At 41.7% G+C, this 13,957-nt stretch overlaps 1 protein-coding gene across 1 annotated transcript in view; it reads right to left on the bottom strand.

Annotated features, from left to right (window-relative positions):
- RASA1 (RAS p21 protein activator 1) overlaps positions 1-13,957 on the bottom strand; it is a gene marked incomplete in the record, with an annotated part of 550,200 nt that overhangs the window by 189,507 nt on the left and 346,736 nt on the right. The window contains 1 exon segment of the mRNA XM_053701476.1: positions 746-918. Within this exon segment, the coding sequence (XP_053557451.1) occupies positions 746-918 (173 nt within the window).

The following is a 13,957-nucleotide window of genomic DNA, read 5'->3' as shown; positions in this document are numbered from 1 at the left end:
AGAGCCTCATCTCGCACATAACGCAGCAATGACACAATAAACAATATCATGTATAAACCCCTTGTTCAATAATCCCCTTTCCAGGAATATTAACCCTTGATTCTTTTAAAAGATAAAAGGCGTCACACCGTGACCCTGTCTTCTGTGTTATTCTATAATAAAAATGAAACTATCCAACCAGAATCTACGCCGTGGAACAGGAACATGGCCCTTCAAGTGTGACAAGGTAGTGGCCTCGCTCCTGACATGGACTTGAGTGTAAAAAGCAGGCAGTGAAACTAGTCAACGCCGATTGCTTATGGAGCTGTTAAAATGAGTCGGTATGGGTTTGCAGAAAGACTCTCCTTGCATCTCCGGACTCTTTCACCCAGGCTCTCACTGAGAGGCTGACAGGACTACTTTAAACTACAGTCCCATTCTGAAGAGTACTAATATAAGAGACTTCTCTGATCTTCGGCACTTCTCTGCCATCCTCCTGTGATGAAAGGCAAAGAATGACTGGGGGATGAGGGAGGGGAGGGAGGTATTTAAGCCTTTGGCTGGGGTGTCTTTGCCTCCTCCTGGTGGCTAGGTTCTTAATTCCCAACAGTAATGAATGAAGCCGTGGACTCTCCTCCCCGTTAGATGGAAAGATAAACAAGAGGATGTATTTGTTTAAAAACATTTCCTAGGCAAACGAGGTATAAAGGAAGCGGGGTAAACTGTACACAATATATAGGTGATATACTATTTTAAGTGTTACTACCTCTTTAAACTCATTGTATTCTTCCTCTGGCATGATTTTCTCCATAGAATATCTTGTACGAACACGCAAAGATCCTGGCTCTATGCCTTTTAGTGGTATATGAGAGCTGAGCTGAAACCATTCATCTGTGGCATGTCCTCTCTGTAAACGACTTAACTGGCACCGCATAAATACTAGATAAAAAAAAAAGAACACATTCTTATGAATATTAGTAAATAAAACATTGCACGTTACACTTATTAATTTAAAAATAAATTAGTGGAGCAGACCAATCTAAAGCAGTCCTCAATTTTCGTGGGCAGCCTTGGTGACCTAAAATTTGAAGCTGGACCTCCTTGCATTGTAACCATGTGTTTCGTGAACTGCCACCTGTTAGTGGGATATGACAGGTATTAACAATGTGTGCACGTGACACACGCTGCACTGTAATATGATGGCGATTCCCAGCTGCTTTGCTAAGGGAGCTGCAAAATTATTAGAGCAGGGCTCTACAAACCCAGGTGCCATGTAGACATAGTCTCAGAGAAAATAGCAAGATAACATGGGAGCACACTTTAACCCCTTGACTACCAGAGAGGACTGAATAGTATTCATCATTTAGTGTACAGTAGCCATCAAGTTATGTTTTCCTAGGCACCCTGTGGAGGTTATGTGGGAGGGGCTGATCATTGCTTACTCTTCTGCCGGTACTGATTTACAACTAATGCTGTCTGTAGCAATAGGTTTGTGTAATACTGCCACTGTTTTTGAATGGTAGACAATTTATTAAGTGTAATTTATGAAATGTATTTTCACATTCCTACCTGATTACTGAAGGTAGCTTCCTTATGAAATTTAAATAGCAATAAAATGTGTTAAAAAAAGAAGAAGTTTGTTTTGTTATATCATAGTGACGTTTTGGGATCCCCAGACCCCTTCCTCAGACCAATTTGATATAACAAAATAAATCTTTTTTTTTTTTTTTTACAAATCCAGTGAGTGCAGTCTATCGCCTAGATTACGAGTTTTGCGGTAACAGGGGTGCGATGCTAACGAGCCTTTTTTTCCCACCGCTCCCTTAATACAATGCTGGTATTACAGGTTTATTTAAACCTGGCGTTATCCGCAAAAAGGTGAGCATAGAGCAAAATTTAGCTCCACATCTCATATCAATAATAAGTCAGTGGTGAGCTGGCTAAATGTGCTTGTGCACGATTTCCTCATAGGAAACAATGGGTCTGAGCTGGCTGAATAAAAACCTAACACCTGCAAAAAAGAAGCGTTCAGCTCCTAACGCAGCCCCATTGTTTCCTATGGGGAAATTAATTTTATGTCTGCACATAACACCCTAACATGAACCCCGAGTCTAAACACCCCTAATATTGTCACTAAATCCTACTAACATATACTTATATATGCACTTATATATACACATTTATCATATATATTTATATTATATATATATATATATATATATATATATATATATTTGTATATATGTATATTCATATGATCGTGTTCATGGTTTAAACATTATGGAATATCTCTTTACACATATTTAATCACTGTTGTTATTGGAGTGTACAACAATATTATATTAACTTGTCCATAATCTCCTCTAATCTGCATATTCTAATTCAACACATTGTACTACATTCTATCATGCTTTATTACAAAACCACAGTTCTGTTCTTGAAGACTTTATGTATATATGCAATTAATCTATTGGTGTGGTATGAGTTAACATTTTTGGTAGGTGTGTCTACACCAGCCAATTATCTCTTAGAGCACACTTTTTAAATTTTGTCAGCTAGTGCACTCACAGGTTTATGAATACGGCTCCCAGCCGAAACGCGTAAAACCTGTTAGTCCTATTCTAACATGTGTTTTTATTTGGATGTCTATCAATAAAGCTTCTTTTACCTACCACGGATTTGAATTTCTTCTTCTATATTGGATGCTACCCCTAATATTACACTTATTAACCCCTAATCTGCCGTCCCCGCTATCGCCGACACCTACATTATATTATTAACCCCTAATCTGCCGGTCCGGACACCGCCGCCACCTACATTATACTTATGAACCCCTAATCTACTGCCCCCAACATCGCTGACACCTACATTATATTTATTAACCCCTAATCTGCCCCCCCCAACTATAGTAAATTTATTAACCCCTAATCTGCCGCCGCCAACGTCGCCGCCACTATTATAAATGTATTAACCCCTAAACCTAACACCCCCTAACTTAAATATAATTTAAATGAAACAAAATAAATTTACCATAATTAAATAAATGAATCCCATTTAAAACTAAATGCTTACCGATAAAATATACCCTAAACTAACTACAATATAACTAATAGTTACATTGTAGCTAGCTTAGGATTTATATTTATTTTACAGGCAACTTTGTATTTATTTTAACTAGGTACAATAGTTATTAAATAGTTATTAACTATTTCATAACTTCCTAGTTAAAATAAGTACAAAAGTACCTGTAAAATAAACCCTAACCTAAGTTAAAAACATAATTTATGCTTACCTGATAAATTCCTTTCTTCTGTAGTGTGATCAGTCCACGGGTCATCATTACTTCTGGGATATTACTCCTCCCCAACAGGAAGTGCAAGAGGATTCACCCAGCAGAGCTGCATATAGCTCCTCCCCTCTACGTCACTCCCAGTCATTCGACCAAGGACCAACGAGAAAGGAAAAGCCAAGGGTGAAGTGGTGACTGGAGTATAAATTAAAAAATATTTACCTGCCTTAAAAACAGGGCGGGCCGTGGACTGATCACACTACAGAAGAAAGGAATTTATCAGGTAAGCATAAATTATGTTTTCTTCTGTTAAGTGTGATCAGTCCACGGGTCATCATTACTTCTGGGATACCAATACCAAAGCAAAAGTACACGGATGACGGGAGGGATAGGCAGGCTCTTTATACAGAAGGAACCACTGCCTGAAGAACCTTTCTCCCAAAAATAGCCTCCGATGAAGCAAAAGTGTCAAATTTGTAAAATTTGTAAAAAGTATGAAGCGAAGACCAAGTTGCAGCCTTGCAAATCTGTTCAACAGAGGCCTCATTCTTGAAGGCCCAAGTGGAAGCCACAGCTCTAGTAGAATGAGCTGTAATTCTTTCAGGAGGCTGCTGTCCAGCAGTCTCATAAGCTAAACGAATTATGCTACGAAGCCAAAAAGAAAGAGAGGTAGCGGAAGCTTTTTGACCTCTCCTCTGCCCAGAGTAAATGACAAACAGAGAAGACGTTTGTCGAAATTCCTTAGTTGCCTGTAAGTAAAATTTTAGAGCACGGACTACATCTAGGTTGTGCAGTAGACGTTCCTTCTTTGAAGAAGGATTTGGGCATAAAGAAGGAACAACAATCTCTTGATTGATATTCCTGTTAGTAACTACCTTAGGTAAGAACCCAGGTTTAGTACGCAGGACTACCTTATCCGAATGAAAAATCAAATAAGGAGAATCACAATGTAAGGCTGATAATTCAGAGACTCTTCGAGCCGAGGAAATAGCCATTAAAAATAGAACTTTCCAAGATAACAACTTTATATCAATGGAATGAAGGGGTTCAAACGGAACGCCCTGTAAAACATTAAGAACAAGGTTTAAACTCCATGGTGGAGCAACAGTTTTAAACACAGGCTTAATCCTGGCCAAAGCCTGACAAAAAGCCTGGACGTCAGGAACTTCTGACAGACGTTTGTGTAACAGAATGGACAGAGCTGAGATCTGTCCCTTTAATGAACTAGCAGATAAACCCTTTTCTAAACCTTCTTGTAGAAAAGACAATATCCTAGGAATCCTAACCTTACTGCAAGAGTAACCTTTGGATTCACACCAATATAGGTATTTACGCCATATCTTATGGTAAATCTTTCTGGTAACAGGTTTCCTAGCCTGTATTAAGGTATCAATAACTGACTCAGAAAACCCACGTCTTGATAAAATCAAGCGTTCAATTTCCAAGCAGTCAGCTTCAGAGAAGTTAGATTTTGATGTTTGAAGGGACCCTGTATCAGAAGGTCCTGTTTCAGAGGTAGAGACCAAGGTGGACAGGATGACATGTCCACCAGGTCTGCATACCAAGTCCTGCGTGGCCACGCAGGTGCTATTAGAATCACTGATGCTCTCCCTTGTTTGATTCTGGCAATCAATCGAGGAAGCAACGGGAAGGGTGGAAACACGTAAGCCATCCTGAAGTCCCAAGGTGCTGTCAGAGCATCTATCAGGACTGCTCCTGGATCCCTGGATCTGGACCCGTAACGCGGAAGCTTGGCGTTCGAGACGCCATGAGATCTATCTCTGGTTTGCCCCAACGTCGAAGTATTTGGGCAAAGACCTCCGGATGAAGTTCCCACTCCCCCGGATGAAAAGTCTGACGACTTAAGAAATCCGCCTCCCAGTTCTCCACTCCCGGGATGTGGATTGCTGACAGGTGGCAAGAGTGAGACTCTGCCCAGCGAATTATCTTTGATACTTCCATCATTGCTAGGGAGCTTCTTGTCCCTCCCTGATGGTTGATGTAAGCTACAGTCGTGATGTTGTCCGACTGAAACCTGATGAACCCCCGAGTTGTCAACTGGGGCCAAGCCAGGAGGGCATTGAGAACTGCTCTCAATTCCAGAATGTTTATTGGCAGGAGACTCTCCTCCTGACTCCATTGTCCCTGAGCCTTCAGAGAATTCCAGACGGCACCCCAACCTAGAAGGCTGGCGTCTGTTGTTACAATTGTCCAGTCTGGTCTGCTGAATGGCATCCCCCTGGACAGATGTGGCCGAGAAAGTCACCATAGAAGAGAATTTCTGGTCTCTTGATCCAGATTCAGAGAAGGGGATAAGTCTGAGTAATCCTCATTCCACTGACTTAGCATGCACAGTTGCAGTGGTCTGAGGTGTAAGCGTGCAAAGGGTACTATGTCCATTGCCGCTACCATTAAGCCGATTACCTCCATGCATTGAGCCACTGACGGGTGTTGAATGGAATGAAGGGTGCGGCAAGCACTTTGAAGTCTTGTTAGCCTGTCCTCTGTCAGGTAAATCTTCATTTCTACAGAATCTATAAGAGTCCCCAGGAAGGGAACTCTTGTGAGTGGAACGAGTGAACTTTTCTTTTCGTTCACCTTCCATCCATGTGACCTTAGAAATGCCAGCACTAACTCTGTATGAGACTTGGCAGTTTGAAAGCTTGAAGCTTGTATCAGAATGTCGTCTAGGTATGGAGCTACCGAGATTCCCCGCGGTCTTAGTACCGCCAGAAGAGCACCCAGAACCTTTGTGAAGATTCTTGGAGCTGTAGCCAATCCGAATGGAAGAGCCACAAACTGGTAATGCCTCTGTAGAGATGAACCGGATCATGCAGGGAATACAATGAGTTGCTGACTGAAATATTTGATGCGTAGTAAAAGCGCCAAAAAACGGCCCCTCCCCCTCACACATAGAAGTGAGGGAGAACAGAAACTGTCAGAAAAACAGATTAAGCAACTGCCAAGTGGAAAAATAGTGCCCAAACATTTATTCACTCAGTACCTCAGCAAATGAAAACGATTTTACATTCCAGCAAAAACGTTAAACATAATCTCTAGTAATTAAACAGCTTTATGTATTTCATACAGTGTAATTCTAGTGAAGTACCATTCCCCAGAATACTGAAGTGTAAAGTATACATACATGACATTATATCGGTATGGCAGGATTTTCTCATCAATTCCATTGTCAGAAAATAAAAACTGCTACATACCTCTATGCAGATTCATCTGCCCGCTGTCCCCTGATCTGAAGTTTACCTCTCCTCAGATGGCCGAGAAACAGCAATATGATCTTAACTACTCCGGCTAAAATCATAACAAAAACTCTGGTAGATTCTTCTTCAAACTCTGCCAGAGAGATAATAACACACTCCGGTGCTATTTTAAAATAACAAACTTTTGATTGAAGATATAAAACTAAGTATAATCACCATAGTCCTCTCACACATCCTATCTAGTCGTTGGGTGCAAGAGAATGACTGGGAGTGACGTAGAGGGGAGGAGCTATATGCAGCTCTGCTGGGTGAATCCTCTTGCACTTCCTGTTGGGGAGGAGTAATATCCCAGAAGTAATGATGACCCGTGGACTGATCACACTTAACAGAAGAAATTACACCTAACACTACACTATAATTAAACTAATTACCTAAACTACCTACAATTAATTACAATTAAATTAAATAAACTAAATTACAGAAAAAAAAAGAATTACAAGAATTTTAAACTAATTACACCTAATCTAATCCCCCTAATAAAATAAAAAAGCCCCCCAAAATAATAAAATTCCCTACCCTACACTAAATTACAAATAGCCCTTAAAAGGGCCTTTTGTGGGGCATTGCCCCAAAGTAATCCGCTCTTTCACCTGTAAAAAAAAAAAATACAATACCCCCCCAACATTAAAACCCACTACCCACACACCCAACCCTACTCTAAAACCCACCCAATTCCCCCTTAAAAAAAACCTAACACTACCCCCCTGAAGACCTCCCTACCTTGAGACGTCTTCACCCAGCCGGGCACACAAGTGGACCTCCAGAGGGGCAGAAGTCTTCATCCGATCCGGGCAGAAGAGGTCCTCCAAGCGGCAGAAGTCTTCATCCAGACGGCATCTTCTATCTTCATCCATCCGGAGCGGGTCCATCTTCAATCCAGCCGACGCGGAGCCATCCTCTTCAAACAAAGTCCAAGCGAAGAATGAAGGTTCCTTTAAATGACGTCATCCAAGATGGCGTTCCTTGAATTCCGATTGGCTGATAGGATTCTATCAGCCAATCGGAATTAAGGTAGGAAAAATCCTATTGGCTGATTGAGATCACAGTCCAGGTCGGAAGAACAAAAGAAGCCCCCTGAACTAAACAACGGTGGTCTGTCCACCACGTCAGTGAGTGTCGTACATTCGGTTTTAAAGATATTAATTGTGATATCTTTGTATAATCCCTGCACCATTGGCTCAGCATACAGAGCCGAAGAAAACAAGCAAAGGGGATCGCGTCCGATGCAGCAGTCATAAGACCTAGAATTTCCATGCATAAGGCTATCGAAGGGAATGATTGAAACTGAAGGTTTCGACAAGCCGAAACCAATTTCAGACGTCTCTTGTCCGTCAACGACAGAGTCATGGACACAATCTATCTGGAAACCTAAAAAGGTTACCCTTGTCTGAGGAATCAACAAACTCTTTGGTAAATTGATCCTCCAACCATGTTCTTGAAGAAACGACACAAGTTGATTCGTATGAGATTCTGCTAAATGTGAAGACTGAGCAAGTACCAAGATATCGTCCAAATAAGGAAATACCACAATACCCTGTTCTCCGATTACAGATAGTAGGGCACCGAGAACCTTTGTAAAAATCCTTGGAGCTGTTGCTAGGCCAAACGGCAGAGCCACAAACTGGTAATGCTTGTCTAGAAAAGAGAATCTCAGAAACTGAAAGTGATCTGGATGAATCGGAATATGCAGATATGCATCTTGTAAATCTATTGTGGACATATAATGCCCTTGCTGAACAAAAGGCAGAATAGTCCTTATAGTTGCCATTTTGAATGTTGGTATTCTTACATAACGATTCAATATTTTTAAATCCAATACTGGTCTGAAGGAATTCTCCTTCTTTGGTACAATGAAGAGATTTGAGTAAAACCCCAGACCCTGTTCCAGAACTAGAACTGGCACAATTACTCCAGCCAACTCTAGATCTGAAACACATTTCAGAAACGCTTGAGCCTTCACTGGATTTATTGGAACGCGAGAAAGAAAAAATCTTCTTGCAGGAGGCCTTATCTTGAAACTTATTCTGTACCCTTGTGAAACAATGTTCTGAATCCAAAAACTGTGAATCGAATTGATCCAAATTTCTTTGAAAAATCGTAATCTGCCCCCTAACAGCTGGGCTGGAATGAGGGCCGCACCTTCATGTGGACTTGGGAGCTGGCTTTGGCTTTCTAAAAGGCTTGGATTTATTCTAGACTGGAGATGGTTTCCAAACTGATACCGTTCCTGTAGGGGAAGGATCAGGCTTTTGTTCCTTATTGTGACGAAAGGAACGAAAACGATTAGCAGCCCTATATTTACCTTTAGATTTTTTATCCTCTGGTAAAAAAGTTCCTTTCCCCCCAGTAACAGTTGAAATAATAGAATCCAACTGTGAACCAAACAATTTATTCCCTTGGAAAGAAAGGGAAAGCAAAGTTGATTTAGAAGACATATCAGCATTCCAAGTTTTAAGCCATAAAGCTCTTCTAGCTAAAATAGCTAAAGACATATACCTGACATCAACTCTATTTGTGATGCCATCTTTGACATCATTAAAGTTATTAGCATGTTGAAGAAGATTAACAATGCTATGAGTATTATGATCTGTTACTTGTTGTGCTAAAAGCCTCCAACCAGAAAGTTGAAGCTGCAGCAACATCCGCCAAAGATCTGACACAACCTTAGGAAGAAAACCTAATTTAGTACGTAAAACAGTCTGCATGAAAAATAAGATAAGGGGGCTCACATTGCAAAGAATAGATCTTAGAAACTCTGCGCGCAGAGGCAATAGCCAATAAAAAGAGAACCTTCCAAGATAACAATTTAATGTCAACGGAATGCAGAGGCTCAAATTGAACCTGTTGCAAAACCCGAAGAACAAAATTTAGGCTCCAAGGAGAAGCACCAGATCTAAACACAGGTCTGATCCTAATTAGAGCCTTAACAAAGGACTGCAATAAAACCGACAGGGCCGAAATCTGTCCCCTCAGGGAACTAGCAGAAAGGCCCTTCCCCAGCCCATCCTGGAAAAAAGATAAGATCCTGGCAACCTTAACTCTGTGCCAGGAAAAACCATGCTCTTTACAAATAAGCAGGTCCTCCACACCGTGTAGTAGATACAGAGTAACTGGGAGCTTGAATAAGAGCATCAATGACCTCTCAGAGAAACCTCTCTTGGCTTAGACTAAGCATTCAATATCCACGCAGTCAGCCTCAGAGAATCTAGATTTTGATGAACAAATGGACCTTGTATCAGCAGGTCTCTGCGACAAGGTAACTTCCACAGAGATGATGAGGACATCCCCACTAGATCCAAGAACCACGTCCTTTGCGGCCACAATGGAGCAATCAGGATTACTGATACCAGCTCCTGCTTGATGCGGGCCACCACTCGAGGAAGAAGCGGTAATGGAGGAAAAAGATATGAGTTTGAACCTCTAGGGCACTGCTAGTGCATCTATTAGATCCGTTTGAGGATCCCTCGACCCATACCTGGGTAGCTTGATATTGAGACGGGACACCATGAGATCTCTCTCAGACGTCCCCCACTTTCTGAATATCTCTGCAAACACCTCAGGATGGAAAGACCATTCCCCTGGATGGAAGGATTGCCTGCTGAGAAAATATGCCTTCCAGTAGTCCACACCCGGAATGTGGATCGCTGACAGCGACCAGTTGTAAAGGTCTGAGACGGAACCTGGCAAAAGGAATAATGTCCATGCAGGATACCATGAGACCAATCACGTCCATACACTGAGCCACCGAGGGATTCAAAGAGGCCCGGAGGGCAAGATATGCCGAAGTTAGCTTGCAACGTCTCTGGTCTGTTAGAAATTCTACCCTGGTACTTTGAATAAGAACTCTTTTCTAAGTTTATCTTCCATCCATGTGATCGAAGAAGACTGAGAAGCAACACAGAAAATTATTCTGCTAGACGAAAGGAGGGTGCTTGCACCAGAATATCGTCCAAGTATGGGGCTACTGCAATACCCTGAGTTTTGGCAACAGCTAGAAGAGCCCCCAGAACCTTCGTAAAGATTCTTGGAGCAGTAAGCTAGGCCAAATGAAAGGGCAATGAACTGGAAGTGCTGGTCCAGGAATACAAACCTCAGGAACTGAAAGTGTTCCCTGTGGATTGAAACATGTAGGCTGGCGCTTATCGTCTTGAAGGCAACTTGAAGGCAGGGACACCGAGAAATTTGTTTAAGCACTTTAGGTCCAGAATTGGGCGGAAAGTTCCCTCCTTTGGGACCACGAAAAGGTTTGAATAAAACCCCAAACCTCTTTCTTCGATAGGCACCGGGACAACAACTCCTAAGGAGGATAGATAACGAAAGCACCCTAGGAAGGCATCCCTCTTTTCTGGTCTGGTAGACAGATTTGAGAGAAGGAATCTGCCCCTTGGCGGATGAGATTTGAAGCCTATCTTGTATCCCTGAGATATCACCTCCAGGACCCACGGATCCTGTACGTCCTTCAACCAGGCATCTGAAAAAAAGAGACAGTCTGCCCCCTATACAATCCGATCTCGGATCAGGGGCCTCTCCTTCAAGTCTATTTGTTTTCGGCTGGCTTCTTATTCTGCTTGGATTTATTCCAGGACAGAGCCGGCTTCCAAGTACTCTTGGGTTGCTCGGGCTTGTAGGAGGATTGTTGTCGTTGGGATTTGTCAGAACGAAAATTAAAAAAAGATTGTCGTCCCTTAGACTTGTTCTTCTTATCTTGCGTTAGGAAGGCACCCTTGTCTCCGGTAACCGTAGAAATAATGGTGTCCAGGCCTGGACCAAATAAAATCTTTCCCTTGAAGGGAAGAGAAAGGAGTCTGGACATAGAAGTCATAACCACAGACCAACACATCAACCAGAGCGCCTGGCGGACTAGGACCACAAAGCCAGAGGCCTTTGCATTTAGGCGAATAATTTGCATGTTCACATCAAAGATAAAAGAATTAGCAATTCTCAGAGCTTTAATTCTGTCTTGAATATCCTCGAGGGGAGACTCCACCTCAATGAGTTCCGACAAAGAGTCGCACCAGTAGGTAGCCGCTCCGGCAACGGCAGTCGCCGGTTGAAACAAAAATCCTGTATGTTGAAACATTTTTCTCAGAAAGGTTTCCATTTTCTTATTCATCGGCTCTCTGAACGAAGAACTATCCTCAAGAGGTATAGTAGTACATTTAGCAAGCGTAGAGATAGCACCATCCACCTTAGTAATGGAGCCCCACAAATCCAGTTGAGAGTCCGGGACTGTTTAATAGTAGACGAGGGGGAAAAGGAAGAACCATTTCTTTCCCATTTGTTCTTAATAATGTTCGCCATCTTAACCGGTACAGGAAAGTCAAAGGAACTTTCCTGTCTTCGTAAAATCCGTCTAATTTAGGCGTCATCGATTCTTCGGGCAGCGCAGCCTTAGACAGAACCTCCCTCCTTTAATAAACAAAGTGCTCAATTTTAAATCTAAACAACGGATCCTCAGCAGCAAGAGGCTTAGACGCTAAGGACCCCGACCCAGAAAGTTCACCCTCGGAAGCTACAGAGGTTAACTCATCATCGGAAAACTGGGACATAATAGCTAAATTCGATAAATATTTAGATGACTCCGGGTCAGGAGAGCTATGTTTAACCTCTTACGTTTGTTAGAGCGAGGTAATGCACTGAGGGCCGCAGACACTGCTGTTTGTAACTGCGCAGCAAAGTCCGCAGGAAGAAGGTGCCACAGAGAACTGCATGTAAAGTGGATAATGTAGAAAGGGTAGTAATCTCACAGGACCCAGAGTCCTGAGAGGTAGACGGCTCAGAGGAACTAAGAGCCTTAGCAGGCTTGTCTCCCTTCTTAGACTTTATAACGGTGTTAAGGCATGTGGAACAATATTGAGTGGGCGGGAAAACCACGGCCTCCTCACAATATAAACAGGTATGATTTAGTACAGAAGGAGTAACTTCTAACATGTCAGACTCCTCCATAGCCCAAGTTATACCCACAGAAATAAAAACATTTTTATTATAGAAAACTGCACCTTTATACTCTCAAATGGCTGGGGCACTCACCACCTCCTAGACCCAGACAGTTAACAGAGGAAACGCTCTCCTCAGGTTCAAGTCTCAGTCGGAATGGAGGAAATGAACATAGACCACACCCGGTCACATGGAGTGCAAGGCAGTACTTCCCTTGTTATTACAGGTACAGCAAGTAATAGGAGCTGTGCAACACTTTAAAAAACAAAAACATAATTTATGTAAGAACTTACCTGATAAATTCATTTCTTTCATATTAGCAAGTGTCCATGAGCTAGTGACGTATGGGATATACATTCCTACCAGGAGGGGCTAAGTTTCCCAAACCTCAAAATGCCTATAAATACACCCCTCACCACACCCACAAATCAGTTTAACACATAGCCAAGAAGTGGGGTGATAAGACAAAAGTGCGAAAGCATAAAAAATAAGGAATTGGAATAATTGTGCTTTATACAAAAAAATCATAACCACCACAAAAAAGGGTGGGCCTCATGGACTCTTGCTAATATGAAAGAAATGAATTTATCAGGTAAGTTCTTACATAAATTATGTTTTTTTTCATGTAATTAGCAAGAGTCCATGAGCTAGTAACGTATGGGATAATGAATACCCAAGATGTGGATCTTCCACGCAAGAGTCACTAGAGAGGGAGGGATAAAATAAAGACAGCCAATTCCGCTGAAAATAATCCACACCCAAAATAAAGTTTAAATCTTATAATGAAAAAAAACTGAAATTATAAGCAGAAGAATCAAACTGAAATAGCTGCCTGAAGTACTTTTCTACCAAAAACTGCTTCAGAAGAAGAAAACACATCAAAAATGGTAGAATTTAGTAAAAGTATGCAAAGACCAGGTTGCTGCTTTGCAAATCTGATCAACCGAAGCTTCATTCCTAAACGCCCAGGAAGTAGAAACTGACCTAGTAGAATGAGCTGTAATCCTTTGAGGCAGAGTTTTACCCGAATCAACATAAGCATGATGAATCAAAGACTTTAACCAAGACGCCAAAGAAATGGCAGAGGCCTTCTGACCTTTCCTAGAACCAGAAAATAAATAGACTAGAAGTCTTTCGGAAATTTTTAGTAGCTTCAACATAATATTTCAAAGCTCTAACTACATCCAAAGAATGCAACGATCTTTCCTTAGAATTCTTAGGATTAGGACACAATGAAGGAACCACAATTTCTCTACTAATGTTGTTAGAATTCACAACCTTAGGTAAAAATTAAAAAAGGTTTGCAACACCGCCTTATCCTGATGAAAAATCAGAAAAGGAGACTCAGAAGAAAGAGCAGATAAATCAGAAACTCTTCTAGCAGAAGAGATGGCCAAAAGAAACAAAACTTTCCAAGAAAGTAATTTAATGCCCAGCGAATGCATAGGTTCAAACGGAGGAGCTTGAAGAGCCC

Source organism: Bombina bombina, chromosome 2 (genome assembly GCF_027579735.1).
Source record: "Bombina bombina isolate aBomBom1 chromosome 2, aBomBom1.pri, whole genome shotgun sequence".
NCBI lineage: Eukaryota > Metazoa > Chordata > Amphibia > Anura > Bombinatoridae > Bombina > Bombina bombina.
The sequence above is the reverse complement of the archived record's forward strand: the minus strand, read 5'-3'. Positions and strand labels throughout refer to the sequence as shown.